This window comes from Pygocentrus nattereri, chromosome 13 (genome assembly GCF_015220715.1).
Source record: "Pygocentrus nattereri isolate fPygNat1 chromosome 13, fPygNat1.pri, whole genome shotgun sequence".
Classification (NCBI taxonomy): Eukaryota; Metazoa; Chordata; class Actinopteri; order Characiformes; family Serrasalmidae; genus Pygocentrus; species Pygocentrus nattereri.
This window is the reverse complement of record NC_051223.1, coordinates 14,611,291-14,626,178: the sequence shown is the minus strand read 5'-3', so window position 1 is coordinate 14,626,178 and position 14,888 is coordinate 14,611,291. Positions and strand designations below refer to the sequence as shown.

Genomic DNA, 14,888 nt, shown 5'->3' with positions numbered 1-14,888 from the left:
CAGTTTGGTTGTACAATATGTCTTCTACTGTCCAACATGTACAATGTCATGCATTTCTTATTATCTCAAATAATAAGATTTCACCATAACAATTTAGATTTTTGAGTTTACTCACCAGATTTTTCCTCTCCTATGTTATACTTTTAAAGAAGCCGCTCATCTATGATCTTATGATCTATCATAAGTGACATTACAGGGAGGATCTTATGGCCCCAGAAGTAGGTAGATGTTAGAGGCATGCCAAAATTTTCTTATAGTCCTCAATAGATGCTCTTAGTGGGGAAGGGTAAGTTGATTTTGCAAGCACTGGTGTTTGTGGTGGGGCATTCGTTGATGAATGGGACTAACAGCAGATTAACCTTTGACTTGCAGGCAGACAAGGGAGCAAGAGACGCCTCCAGACTTCTTCTACTTCTCCGATTTCGAGCGGCACAATGCAGAGATTGCTGCCTATCATCTTGACAGGTAAATGCCTCTCACTTGCTGCCATAAATTCCAATCACTGGGATGAATCAAACTCTGTATATATATATATATATATATATATATATATATATATATATATATATATATATATATATATGGTTGTATGTTTCTTAGAGCAGCACAGTATATATTTTTTGTAAACCCCTAAAGCTCTGATGCCTGTCTGTGATTCCATACTTTATGAGAGTTTCTCACTCTCATAACTATATATTTAGTGCATTGGCTTCATATTCATGTGATTTATTTGGATGTTAGTGAATTAATTCAAACACAAACTCAACTGATTATATTTGACACATCAGCAGACAAAGAAAGTGACTTTTTTTTTTCATTCTCAATTTTGTGAACTTTCTCATTGGTGGAACTGTGATTGGCGTGGCAACAATCAAGATGACCAATCAGCTGTGTCCCAGGACCTAGAACTTTAAACCTAGAACTAGAACCTAAAAGTGTGTCTGCTGCATCATGCATGGTGCTGTACTTCCAAAGGCAGCTCACACTAGGTTATGGCCATCAGGGGTGATTATGTCTAGGCACCTCACCATTCGATTCGATTATGATTCAGAAGGCCTCGATGCGATTATAAAACGATTGTCAGTGCATCTTGATGCGTCTTTTTTTCTACACAGGATTTCTTTTTTCTCACCGTGTGAAGACTTGGTACTTATAAAGCAAAGTATCTGTAATGATCCCTAATGAATTTATTTCCAATATCTTTTATTAATGAAACAAATGGATGTGATGTGGCAAGTGAACTGGAAGGCTCTCATTCACTGCTCTTGTTTGGAGCACATGAGATGCCTATCTGTGATAAAATGCACTGTTGACTTAAGATCCTGTGGCAATGGGTGTCCACTCGGCACGTTTACCCTCCTACCCGTTTTCTTTAGTGATTTTATAACTTCGGTTTTGGCCTTGATGTAGAGAGTGGGGATTACTGTGTCAGTGACATATCTGCGAGACGGGATGCTGTATCTGTGTGCAGCATAACGCACGTTCTCAAAGACTGAGAATGGACACATATCCTTATCAATAAAAGTTGCAATAGAGTTTGTAGTTCACTTCTAACTTTGACATTGCTATCTCAATGGTCCTCCGCTTGGCAGCAAGTACAACCGGATGGAAAATGGTGGGAACATGTAATTTGGTTTCTCATTTTTGTCGTTTACAAAATAGTTTAGGGTGACTTGCATATAGTATGGCTCTTATCCAGGTCCCTTTTCCCCTGGCGTACAGACTGCAGTGAACATAGCAATGCAGGCACTCTCACCTAGCTAGCTAGTAGCTAACGAAAAGGCAAAGAGAGAGATTTAAGACGAACATTTGCAGATAAATGGACATTCACATCTATAAGCACCACAGTTGGTTTCCTGGTACGTTAAATCTGCAACGAGAGACTGTCAAACACTAAAAAGTTGTGAAGCTGAAGTCAGTCAAATTTTCCTGTTCAACCTTAAATGCTGCCGCATGTACATTCTGGCACCTCAGGCAGAATTTAAGGTGGAACGGGAAAATTCGAAAATTTGCACTTCTACACTTCCAAGTTCCGCCTTTTACATTCCGTCAACATTACTTTATAAATGAAAATTTAGAAAATAGATTTTTGATATTTGTGAATTGATTCAAAATCATCTACATCTGCATCGCACTGCATCTAAGGATCTATTTTACCCCCTCACCCCTAATGGCCATCCAAGCTAATAAGGGCTAATAAAGTTCCAGCTCCTGGATGAAGCAGGTAAACTCTCTGTGCTCCTTTTGCTTTTCCAAAATGTCAAGCAGCCTGCTCAGCGGCCCTTTTTTGTGAGAAGCAAATTATCTCTTTGTGGCTTAAAGACATTCTGCCAGTTCATTAGTTTCTTTTATAGCAGAAACAACACAACAGAATCCCAAAATAAATCGCGCTGCATCTGTGTACATAGTTGTAATGTGGAAAATAACTTCTGAATATTTCACATTTTCAGTGTTTTTCATGTATGGCATGTAAACAGTCTTAATTCTACAAAAGTGAAAATAAGTTCATTTTGAAGGAATGTACAATGATATTGGAATTATATTAGTACTGGCAGATACATGATTAAGACAAACAGCAGTATCTCAGGTGTTTAGATTTGACCAGTGTTTTAAACTGACATTTGGTAATGTATTTATTGTATTCGGGAACAGTAGAAGGACGCTGAAACATCTGCATCTGTAATTTGTAAATAAGTGTTACATCTACATCCCACTCTGCATTTTATGAACGGTCAGCTATTGGCATCAGTAGATAAAGTATGTACATAAAAATATATATAAAGATATCAGTGTCAGTCCACAATTCCCATACCGGCGCTTCCCTATAATTTTCCTCTAAATAATACAGGCCAGCCTTTAAATATGTCACATTACTGATACACCAGTTCAATTTCAGTATATTGCTAGGTGTATCACAGTCACAATATCAAGCAATGTAATTGTAATAGTAGCGATTTGTCCATATTGTGTTATTTGTGGACTTGGGTCTATATGGCTAGGATTTGTTTGCAGAAGAGCACATTAAGAGTTTTTTAATGTGCATTCTGAGCTTAAGTTCACATCTGAGTGTGTATGTGATCTAGGTTTTTGAGAGTTTGAAGATTCTATGTTTAACTGTAAGACTGTGTCTGAAAGAGTAAGTTGACTGAAGCCGAGTATAATGCTAATAAATCACCTGATTCACAGAGGGAATGGCGTTTCACTCTAAATTAATGCCGACGCCCATTGCTATCACTCACTTAACTCACTCCTCTGTTATCTGTTATTGTCAAGTCATTGAGAGGCTGAACTGGTTCATCAGAGAAGGATTTTCACAGATCAACCAGGTTGGTTGATCGGAGTTCCTTTTTCTCTGTATCTTTTAATAATTTTTTGATGAGTAGTAATAAAAACCCCTGTTTTTTTCACTTATTTTCCTTACCATAAACACTTTTCTCTACTGTTCACTTACATCTAATCTCCTAAGAAATATCTTTATTATCCATTTTACATGCATGGTGTGTTTGGGGTTTCTTGTGTGAATGTTAGTGTCTTTCTGAATAGCAACAATGTCAGTGAGTCCTTTGAGAATAGACACAGCTAACTCATTGGTTTTAAGAGTTAAATTGGCAATAGCATGCGTAAAGGTAAAGAGCAGACCAATTAAATATTGATAAACTTTATATTATACTTAGTGTTGGAGGCTTGTGTCTAATTGTTGTATATATATATATATATATATATATATATATATATATATGCTTCCTACTTTTTATGGTAATTTTAACTGAAATGAATAAAGGGAAGGACTGTCTCTGACATCTGCACAGTTCTGTATACTTGCTTATGTGGTTTTGGGCACTGTATGACTATAAAACTGGTGAAATGCAGCTAAAAACGATAGTAGCAGCCATCCTGAAATCTGAATAATGTCTGTGCAGGCAAACTTCAAAGCAAACTTAAAATCCATTGATGAAGATAAAACAGGTCTTGGTTGATTAACTGTGAGGGGATGAGGGGAATAAATTATAAATTTAATTTCTCGCCAAACTCTCACTTTAAATCCAGGACTGCTTCTATGTAGATTTGAGCTCATTGTGACTGTACTGCTGTTGTGCAAAGTAATCACTGACAGGCCCGGCTGAGCCCTGCCCAACCTGCCTATGCTCCATGCACACATCTGGCCCTCAGCAGAATCCACTCTGTGCACACAGGCATGTGTGTGTGGGAAGAGAGAGGAAACCAACAGCATGAAAAAGCCGCCTGCCTTCTAAATATAAGTTTGTCTGGGTTAGCCAAAAGTGCTGGTTTTCATTTTGGTGCAAGGGTGAAAGCAGCATGGCTGAGCATCGCTCACGCTCCACACCAGCCTGCAGTCACTGCCTCCAGCAACATATCATTAATTATCTGATTTTAGACAGTGGGGAACGCTCACTGTAACGTGGCCTTGGCTGGTGGAAAGGGCAGCAGATGAGAGAACAATCCAGAATGGAGTTTTAAAGGAGGAAACTGTCAGATTCTCTTAAATTTTCCACTGTGTTGCATAGTCAGAGAGTAGAGAACAATTTCCTCCTTCCGTCTCCTATGTCAATATGACTGAGCAATTAGTAGCTTCAAGGGCTTTCATCCCTTAGGCCCAGTCCATTAGGTGTTTTCCAAGATGAATTTTTAAAGTCGCACTGTCAGCAGAACGCTTGCAAAGGAGGGCCAACGCATGCATAAAATGAGCACAGAGCACGCACGATGAATGCCTATTACAACACGAATGACTGGAGGCATTCCCCAGACAGGCCTAGAAGCTCAGAGAGATTTGCAAAGAAAAAAAAAAATCCAGGCAAAAAATACTGGAATGGTGTAGCTAGTGCTGCTCAATATATCATTTGTTAATCATTGTTGCAATATTGGCTTTTGCTATAAAGATATCGCCAAAGGCTTGCAATACGTAACAAATGCAGTACATGCACTTGTGCATCCAATAAATATGGCATGTTGTTCAACATAATTCAGGCCTGTCTTTAACCATGTCACAACAATGGTTCACCAATTGTTTGTAATATATTGCAAAATAATTTGCAATCACAGTATGCACCATTACAATTGCAATAATTGTCCCTCTCATTTAAATTGATCCTGTTTTGAATTCAGTATTGGGGGCTAAGTTTCAAGTTTGACTTAAACCCGTAAAACCCATATTTTTAACTGGCTCCCTAAGCTGAATAAAAATTGAAAGCACACAAAGCATTCCATCATAGGCCTATTTTTTTCTGGTGAGGAGGCATTTTCTTTATTTTGTTAACAAGGTTTCAACATCTCCATCGGCTTGTTCCCTCAACAGGCCTGACTTTTTCATAGGCCAGGTACAGAGGAGATTCAACATGCTTAGAGCACCCTCTACTGGTAGTATCAAGTAGCTCAAACTCAGAATACATTTTCTTGTAAAAGACACTTCTGTCATGTAATAGATTAGTTATTTCTAACCAATAATCAGCTCAACATTTGGAATAAAGCACCTGCAAATTTACCATAATTATCTAGCACAATTCATCACTATGTAGTGACTAATCTGCCTTATTGTTGCTACTATTGCTGCTTATAAAATCTGCAAGCACTTTTCTGTTCTCTCTACCTCTAACAGAATTTTGGATTTCCGCCGTGTCCCCCCAGTGGCTGGCAGGTTGGTGAATATGACCAAAGAGATCAGAGATGTAACCAGAGACAAAAAGCTGTGGAAAACCTTCTTCATCTCCCCAGGTACTGAGCCAAGCCTGCAGGGAATAGGCTGTGTTTGTAGGCTTTATCTCATTCAGTTGACTCCTCTCTTCTCTCACTTCTAGTCAGGGATGCAACAATATAGATATTCTTGGCCGAAAAAAAAAAAACCCAGATACCAGTGCCCAGTAACTGATCATTTAACTTTTTTGCATTTGATAAAAAGTACAGTGCTGTGAAAAAATATTTACCCCTCACCTGATTTCTTCTATTGTTACTAATGTGTCACAGTTAAATGTATTGAGTCATCCAACAAATTTTAGTATAAGATTAAAAAACAACACAAACACTAAAGGCAGCTTTTAAAATGATTATTCCACTTATTAAAGGTAAAGAATTGTTCAAAAACTGTAACACCCATATAAAATAGTAATTACCCCCCTAATGCTAATAACTGGTTGCCACACCCTTGACAGTAACAACTGCAATCAAATGTTTGCAATAGCTTCCGATGAGTCTTTTACATCACTGTTTGAGCATGACCTGCCTGTTTAAGGTCTTGCACACAGAATCTCAAAGGGATTCAAGTCATGACTTTGTCGAGGCACTCCAAGTCACCAAGGCATCTTGGTGAAATTTTGGTAGGTCAGCCACTCCTGGGAGAGTTCACTGTTCAGATTTTGAAATCTGGTATTACGTGCTGCTTTTTGAGATCTTCTAGCCTGCTGCTTATTCTGTGGAAAGTAAAGTTGAAAGTTGAACAGTTGAACTGGTTGATTAAGCAGCTAAGGGGCAATTACTTTTTCACATGGGGCCAGGTAGGGCTAAGCAGCATTTTTCTTTCAACAAATGAAATTATCATTTAAAAACAGCTTTTACTTAGGTTATCTTTGTCTTATATTAAAATCAGTTTGATGATCTGAAACGTTCAAGTGTGACAGATATGCAAAAAGAAGTTTAGAGGGGGCAAATACTTTTTCACAGCACTGTGTATTATAATTCATATGTAAGTGCAGTGCACAGTCATAAGGTTAACACTCTTAACATGTTACTAGCACTAAATGCTCTAGGCTGTAAAGATTGCTGGAAATCAAGAGTAAAAATAGATTATGTAGTTTCTCCTCAGGTGAACATTGGTTACAGACTGCAGTTCTGTTGTCTTCTGCTGAATCCATTTCACACATTAAAGTTTAAATATACATGCATATGTGAGCAAAAATGGAACATAAATCTATTGGATGTAATTATCAGCTTTAATTTCAGTACTAGAGAGATACGTTATCACTACTCCTCATTTTAATGCGTTCAGTGTTACCAGCCCAACTTGCAATTGCAAATCTTACTTTCTCTTTTGAGAGTCTCATTTAATAAAACACTGATTTATTATAATCTCTTAGAGCCACCCGTAGCATGAATAACTTCTACTCTGTCTGTTCAGTGAAAGACTACCTGCTTTTTTGGCTTTGGATTTTCAGACTTAAGCTCATCTCATAACTGAATTCTGAAAAATCAGCACAGGTGGAAAACAGACAGGCAAACGAATATGAGTATCACAACTACCACTCTCTTATTTCAGGCATTACTAAATGGAACTTACCATAATAAACTAAAGAAATCTTATGGGCCACCCTCTTCATAGTGAACACCAGGTGGCACTGTTGATTTTGGATTCTTACCCTTGGGTGCCAGTGATTTGTTTAAATAAATCAGCACTAAATCATCATGCCTGCTTTAGCTAACCCAGTTTTTAACTACAGTGGTATGAAAAAGTGTTTGCCCCCTTCCTGATTTCTTATTCTTTTGCATGTTTGTCACATTTAAATGCTTCAGATCACCAAACAAATTGAAATATTAGACAAAGATAACACGTAAACACAAAATGCAGTTTACAAATGAATATACAATATAAATATGAATGTCTTTATTATTAAGGGAAAAAGAAATCCAAACCTACAGGGCCCTGTGTGAAAAAGTGATTGCCCCTAAACCTAATAACTGGTTGGGCCACCCTTAGCAGCAACAACTGCAAGCGTTTGCGATAACTGGCAGTGAGTCTTTTACAGTGCTGTGGAGGATTTTTGGCCCACTAATCTTTGCAGAATTCTTGCAATTCAGCCACATTGGAGGGTTTCCGAGCATGAACCACCTTTTTAAGGTCATTCCACAGCATCTCATCAGATTCAGGTCAGGACTTTGACTAGGCCACTCCAAAGTCTTAAGCCATTCAGAGGTGGACTTGCTGGTGTGTTTTGGATCATTGTCCTGCTGCAGAACCCAAGTATACATCAGCTTGAGGTTACGAACAGATGGCCGGACATTCTCGTTCAGATTTTTTGGTAGACAGCAGAATTCATGGTTCCATTTACCACAGCAAGTCTTCCAGGTCCTGAAGCAGCAAAACAGTCCCAGACCATCACACTACCACCATCATATTTTACTGTTGGCATGGTGTTCCTTTTCTGAAGTGCTGTGTTACTTCTATGCCAGATGAAATGGGACATACACTTTCCAAAATGTTCAACTTTTGTCTCGTCAGTCCACAGAGTATTCTCCCAAAATTCTTGGGGATCATCAGGATGTTTTCTGGCAAAACTGAGACAAGCCTTTATGTTCTTTTTGCTCAGCAATGGTTTTCGTCTTGGAACTCTGCCATACAGGCCATTTTTACCCAGTCTGTTTCTTATGGTGTAGTCATGAACACTGACCTTAACCGAGGCAAGTGAGGCCTGCAGTTCTTTGGGTGTTGTGTGGGGTCTTTTGTGACTTCTTGGATGAGTCGTCACTGCGCTTTTGGGGTAATTTTGGTCGGCCGGCCACTCTTAGGAAGGCTCACCACTGTTCCATGTTTTCATCATTTGTGGATAATGGCTCTCACTGTGGTTCTCTGGAGTCCCAAAGCTTTAGAAATGGCTTTATAACGTTTTCCAGACTGATAGACTTTGAGAAATTACTTTGTTTCTCATTTGTTCCTGAATTTCTTTGGCTCGCAGCATGATGTCTAGCTTTTGAGGATATATTGGTCTACTTTACTTTGTCAGGCAGGTCCTATTTAATTGATTTCTTGATTGAGAACAGGTTTGGCAGTAATCAGGCATGGGTCTGGCTAGGGAAATTGAACTCAGCTTTCCAAAGATGTGATAAACCACAGTTAATTTATGTTTTAACACAGGTTTGGATTTCTTTTTCCCTTAATAATAAAGACCTTCATTTATAAACTGCATTTTGTGTTTACTTGTGTTATCTTTGTCTAATTTTTACATTTGTTTGGTGATCTGAAACATTTAAGTGTGACAAACATGCAAAAGAATAAGAAATCAGGAAGGGGGCAAACACTTTCTTACACCACTGTAAATGTGCTCTAAGAACACTAAATGTAATTACTAATGTATATCTTTTGTGTATCTTTTCTCTTCAACAGCCAACAATATCTGTTTCTATGGTGAGTGCTCGTATTACTGCTCCACTGAGCATGCTCTGTGTGGGAAGCCTGACCAGATCGAAGGTTCTCTGGCAGCGTTCCTGCCTGACCTTGCCCTGGCCAAGCGCAAGACCTGGAGGAACCCCTGGAGACGCTCCTACCACAAGCGCAAAAAAGCAGAGTAAAAACTACTCACATCTACATCTCTTTTGCACTTACATTCAAATGAAACTAGACCATGATTTCCCAGCTTGAAATTTCAAACTAAACTGGAATATAGTCTGAGAACACATGCCCAAGTCTTACCTGACCTGACCCACACGAAACACAGGTATTATATTCATACCTGACTGTAGCCAAAACTACTCTGTGCTTGTGGCATATCCAGCGCCTATTTTAATCATAATTTATTGCATTTCCTGCCATTGCAATTTCACTTTTCAGTTTAATTCAAAAATTTTATTTCTCAAGATCCCAGATACTTTTAGTCTGGATAAGCCTTACTTATTTTAGATTTAATTCTATTGTTTTATCATATTGTTGTAATGATGCCTGTGTGTCAAGTTTAAGGTAATTTAGGAGGAAGAATAAAGTAGTGGAAAAAACTTAAGCAGGGGAAAACTATTACATCTATGAACTTTAAATTTCCCTTTCCTGTATTTTTGGTGACATGGAAAGAATGAGAAACCGCTGTTTCCCTTCTATTTGTACACTGCTGCAGAACAGGCTGATGTAAAGAGCAGCCAGTGCATTAGGAGTCACTCTCACCCTGTTAACAGGATAAAATTCAGGATGTTATATTTATTCTGGACTAAACCTGCACTCTTACTTCTGACTGCTTTGATAGTCCATAGCCCCGTTTCAGTTCTTTTTTAAACTTACTCTCGCCCACTTTGACTCATCACTCTGATGTACGTCACTTCTACGTTACACAAGTGTCCACTGGCAGCAGAAATGGAGGAGGTGACAGTGAGGAGCAGATCATTTAAAAGGAACGCACTCATGCCCAGTCTTAGTGAGCTAACTTGGTAGCCATGCAAAGTATTTAAGAAGTCTGAGCATGTGTGGTAAATGAAAAGTGGAAGTGGACGAGGGCTTGTTAAAACCAGTATTGAAACGGGGCATAAGTACACTGGGTCTCATCTAAGATTAAAGAGCTGCAAATGTTTTCTATTTGTGAGAGAAGATTTTTTCATGCATGTACTAGTAATATTTATGTGTTGTTTGTTCTCAGGTGGGAGGTGGATCCAGATTACTGTGAGGAGGTGAAGCAAAGTCCCCCATATGACAGTGGCACACGTCTACTGGACATTATGGATATGACCATCTTTGACTTCCTCATGGGTAATGACCATATTTGTTGTCTTAGGGCTAGTGGCAATACAGTACACTCTCAGAAATCAAGGTATGAAACTGTCACTGGGGCAGTATCCCTCTTGTCACTGGGGTGGTACCCTCAAGGGTAACATAAATTGTAAGTCAGGGAACATAATTGTACCATAATCCATAGAAATTATATTTTCTAAGTTGTATTGACTCCATCTCCAGTCTTTTTCTTTTACTGTTCTGTTGTAAACCATTAGATTATGAAAAATACATACTTTTAATAAAATACATACTTTTTACATGGAAAAACTTATTTAAGGTTCACCATCTGACCTTAAAACCAATGTTGTACCTTTGAGGTACATTTACATTGTACTTTCATGAACGAAAAATGTACCTGGACCTTTATTTCTAACATTGTACTGGTATCAATGTAGCCCTCAATATATGTCACATTAGTGAATCAGTAATGTAACAGGATTAAAGGTACCAAAATAATTTACTTTTGACTACATGGACAACACTTTAATTCACCCAGACATCAATAGAAACACCATCTGGAGCTGTGATTAGTCAGGATACAGTAAAAATACTGTGTTGGTTATTGCTATTATTGAAGGCTAACATCATGTTATAGATTTAAAAACAATATATTGTGCAGCCCTACAGTGTAAAACTAGATTCATCTTCCTGTGGTTCCTTGGTCACATTATAGGTTACAATTGACTTTTTTCTCACAGGCAACATGGATCGGCATCACTATGAGACATTTGAAAAGTTTGGAAATGAAACCTTCATTATTCATCTGGACAACGGAAGAGGGTGAGGCAAATGTCTTTTTGTGATTTTATAAAAACTGTTTTTTATTTGGTTCAGAGGTAAACGCATAGTTAAATAAATTAAGATTATTAAAAATGATAAAATATTTAATATGTCATACACAGGACCCTCTACTAAGCTTGAGTTTTCTCTCTTAATTCTAGATTTGGCAAACATTCCCACGATGAAGTTTCAATTCTGGCACCTCTGAGTCAGTGTTGCAGGTTAGTCTGCTCTACATTTGGGGTACAGTGTATGAATATGTCATTTGATTGTTAAAACATTTCAGATTATATTGATTTAGGCATGAGACTACGATTTTAAAGTTATAAATTTGGGATTAAGGGTATGAGATTCGGACATTCCCAGGGTGTCCCTTTGTCAGAATAGTTTAAGTACACTGTGCTATATGACTGGAACAAACAAGTAAAATAAATAAATAAACTTACCAACAGTGAAAGCTTTCCTTTAAGCAACACACATTTAGTTGTCATGATCACTTTTTCCTATTAGCCGAAATATTCACAGCAACCTGATAGGTAACCTGTTAACAGCTGACAGGTAACAGCCTAACAGGCTTCTTCCAGAACATTCAGAAAGGCAAGTTTAAATAATTGCTGAAACTGCACCAGTTGCTAAATTACTATTAGTAAACATATATACACAAAAACAATTTAGTGTAAATATTTTTGTTTGTTTAATGTTTTATATATTTTTGGAACACTTTCATGAATTCTTCAGTCAAATGTATTTGTAAATTAGGCTGTCAGTCTTTCCAATTCATTTTTTCAAAGATGGGATTAGTTTTCATATGAGAAAAGTTGATACAGCTGCGACGGATGAAAGATGAGGCTGAAAAATTCTCAAGTATTCATTTAGGGCAATTATAAAATTAGAAGATAGATCCAAAGTCACGATTAATGAGTACAGATAGGAAGTTTTAATACAAAGGGACTTTAATTTTGAATATTCATAGTAAAATAGCCTTACACTGATCCACTTGGGTATTACAGAGTGAAGAAGTCCACCCACTTGCGGCTGCAGCTACTGGCTAAAGAGGAGTATACACTAAGCGCTCTGATGGAGGAGTCTCTCCAGAGGGACTCACTCGCCCCCATTCTCATCCATCCACACCTCGAGGCCATGGACCGCCGCTTGCGCCTGGTGCTGCAGGTCCTAGCTGACTGTATTGAGAAAGAGGGCTACAGCAGTGTCGTGGAGGATGACCTGGCCTCAGAAGGCATGGACGTGGCCACAGACACAAGGAGGTAGTAGGTCACTGCTAGGGGTCCTTCCAAGTCCCACCGCAGCTAAATACACCATGAACGTCTTGCAAGAGAAACTCTTGATGACTTTTTCTGAATTCAGTGAATTCCAAAGGCTCTACCAGTGGACCATGTATGTAGAGCCGAACACATACATGAATGGACGACATGGACATATATATTGCTGTCTGAATATGTGGACTTGCGTGTCTTAATATCATAGGAGGTCTTTTTGTCTTTGCTCTTTAAAGGCTAAAGCATAGCGAGCCAAAATTCTTCAACAAATACCAACAAAAGCGGAACTTGGGGTGGTGGCTCATACCTGTATGTGATAGTTGAGAGATTCTAGAACATTCTTCCACTCACACTATTATAGAATGTTCTCTCCCATTCTAGAATGAATCTAAAATTTATTCACACTAGTTTGAAACATTTGTTTTGAGACATTGGACATTGGCTTGCCAATTTAATTCTGGAAAAGTATAAAGCCAACTGCCAATGTTAGAATGCTGGTGTTTGATGGAGAACATTGGTTCAGTGTGCCATGGCCTTATGGCACAGATTGGAAAGAGAAACTGTGCATTTAACATAAATTTTTTTTTTTTTTTTTAAAGATAAACAGCTTTGAGTGGAGTGCAGGTTAGCTCCAACATGTGTTCATCACCAACCATCCTAAAATTATTTATTTGAGTTTCATATTTATTTAGATTAAAGTGGTTTACCAAACTTCTCACATGAGTATGGTCAGCACAGAAATGGATTCAAAGTGAAAAAAACTTAATCAAGTTGCAGTATTTGTGATAGCATTTAGAAAAGTGAAAGTTTGTGTATTTAAAACATTCCTGTTATATTGGAGTCATAGAGGATTACACTTGTAATAATATCAGTAAATCACATTAATGCAATCTCTAATTAATCATTTTTAATCAATTTTGAGAGGTGGCCTAAAATTGTGAATATTTGGTACATTTATTCATAGGACATCCTGACTTAAGATACAGCACAAACAGTAAATGAATAACCCCATAAACGTTAGTAAATACTTGAATGGATCCCCTTTCTTTGTCTTTAAATCTTTTGGTTTGAGCTTACATAAATGACTGTTGCATTTTTGGTAACAATGTTGTACCCACACTTGCACCCATGTTCACCAAATCTTCCCCAATTTTCTGCTTTTTGTCTGACAAATTCAAAATTCAAATTCATATTATTCGCCCCAGTGTGCATCACAGATATATAAACTCCTGTTTCAGAATTTCCAGAGTGTAAGATTTTGGTCCTAATCACACAGGCAAGAATAACAGGTCAGTAACTGCAGAGTTATGTATGGCTGTGATGCTGTATTTTATCTGGTTAGGCACTCTCTCATTAGGTGGAAATGAAATGTGGCTCTCTGCTATTGCTGTAAGCATGCACTAGGCGATCAGCACACCTGTTTGGTCACAATGGAATTAAAAGAATTGCTTCTCTGAAATTTATTTCTCCTAATTGCGTTTTTACTAACTGCTAATTTGCAAAGATCATTTAGTCAGTTCACATATTTTTATCACATTTCTAGTACAGCTTTAATATTATGTATGTACATTCAAATTAACTTGATTTCACACGGTTGATGTATGTACTTTTATTTCCAAGGGAGCAGTGAGTTGGAGCGCTAATGTACAAAGCTAGCAAGAGTTTAAACTGCACTAGAGCATATTTCAGCAACTGCTGAGAAAGGCCTGTAAATACTATGTGAATCCATTGTGCAATTATAGAAATACTTGAATGTTGGGTTCTGAATAAAGGGGTTAAGGAGCCAAGAGATGGAATTCTAATTACCCAGTTAAGGTAACGTGCTACATTCTCCATATATTGTTTTACAGTTTTCTTATTGAGTTCACTCAGATTTTAGAGATGTTCGGCATACATGCTTTTTCTTGTACTGTTTCAGTGGAGGGTTTCTTTTTCTTGTCCAAGTGCAATAAACTGAACATTGCAGCACATCATTGTTCTTGTGTACTATGATATACTGTAACTGGCCTGGTTTTAGTAAGATATCAGAAATGCTTTCACTATAAAAACAAAAACCACAACAAAAAAGCAAACCATTGTATTTCATCAACCAGCTAAAATAAACTGAGACGGTTGTATTGAAATGGGTCACGATCCTCTGGGAATCTGTAATCGGATGGTGCTCTTAAGTAAGATTTTGTTCCAATAGCATGTTATATGACAACAGAAGGCTGAATGAAGTAAAAACATAGCAGCCCTTTAACTCAACACCAGGGGAGAATTCCCCTGGGTAAAATCTTAGCAAGTGAAATGATCTTACATCTAGTAAATGTTTCTCCATGGATCACCACGTTAACGTAGTGGAGGGGTTTGCGTGC

The 14,888-nt window shown here is 37.8% G+C and overlaps 1 protein-coding gene across 1 annotated transcript in view; it reads left to right on the top strand.

Annotated features, from left to right (window-relative positions):
- fam20cb (FAM20C golgi associated secretory pathway kinase b) overlaps window positions 1-14,501 on the top strand; it is a 53,427-nt gene extending 38,926 nt beyond the window's left edge. The window contains exons 4-10 of the mRNA XM_017705542.2: window positions 373-465; window positions 5,615-5,730; window positions 9,107-9,287; window positions 10,341-10,450; window positions 11,173-11,254; window positions 11,416-11,475; window positions 12,265-14,501. Of these exons, the coding sequence (XP_017561031.1) occupies window positions 373-465; window positions 5,615-5,730; window positions 9,107-9,287; window positions 10,341-10,450; window positions 11,173-11,254; window positions 11,416-11,475; window positions 12,265-12,523 (901 nt within the window). The 3' untranslated portion in view covers window positions 12,524-14,501. The remainder of the gene's footprint in view (window positions 1-372; window positions 466-5,614; window positions 5,731-9,106; window positions 9,288-10,340; window positions 10,451-11,172; window positions 11,255-11,415; window positions 11,476-12,264) is intronic.
- The last annotated feature ends 387 nt before the right edge of the window (window positions 14,502-14,888 follow it).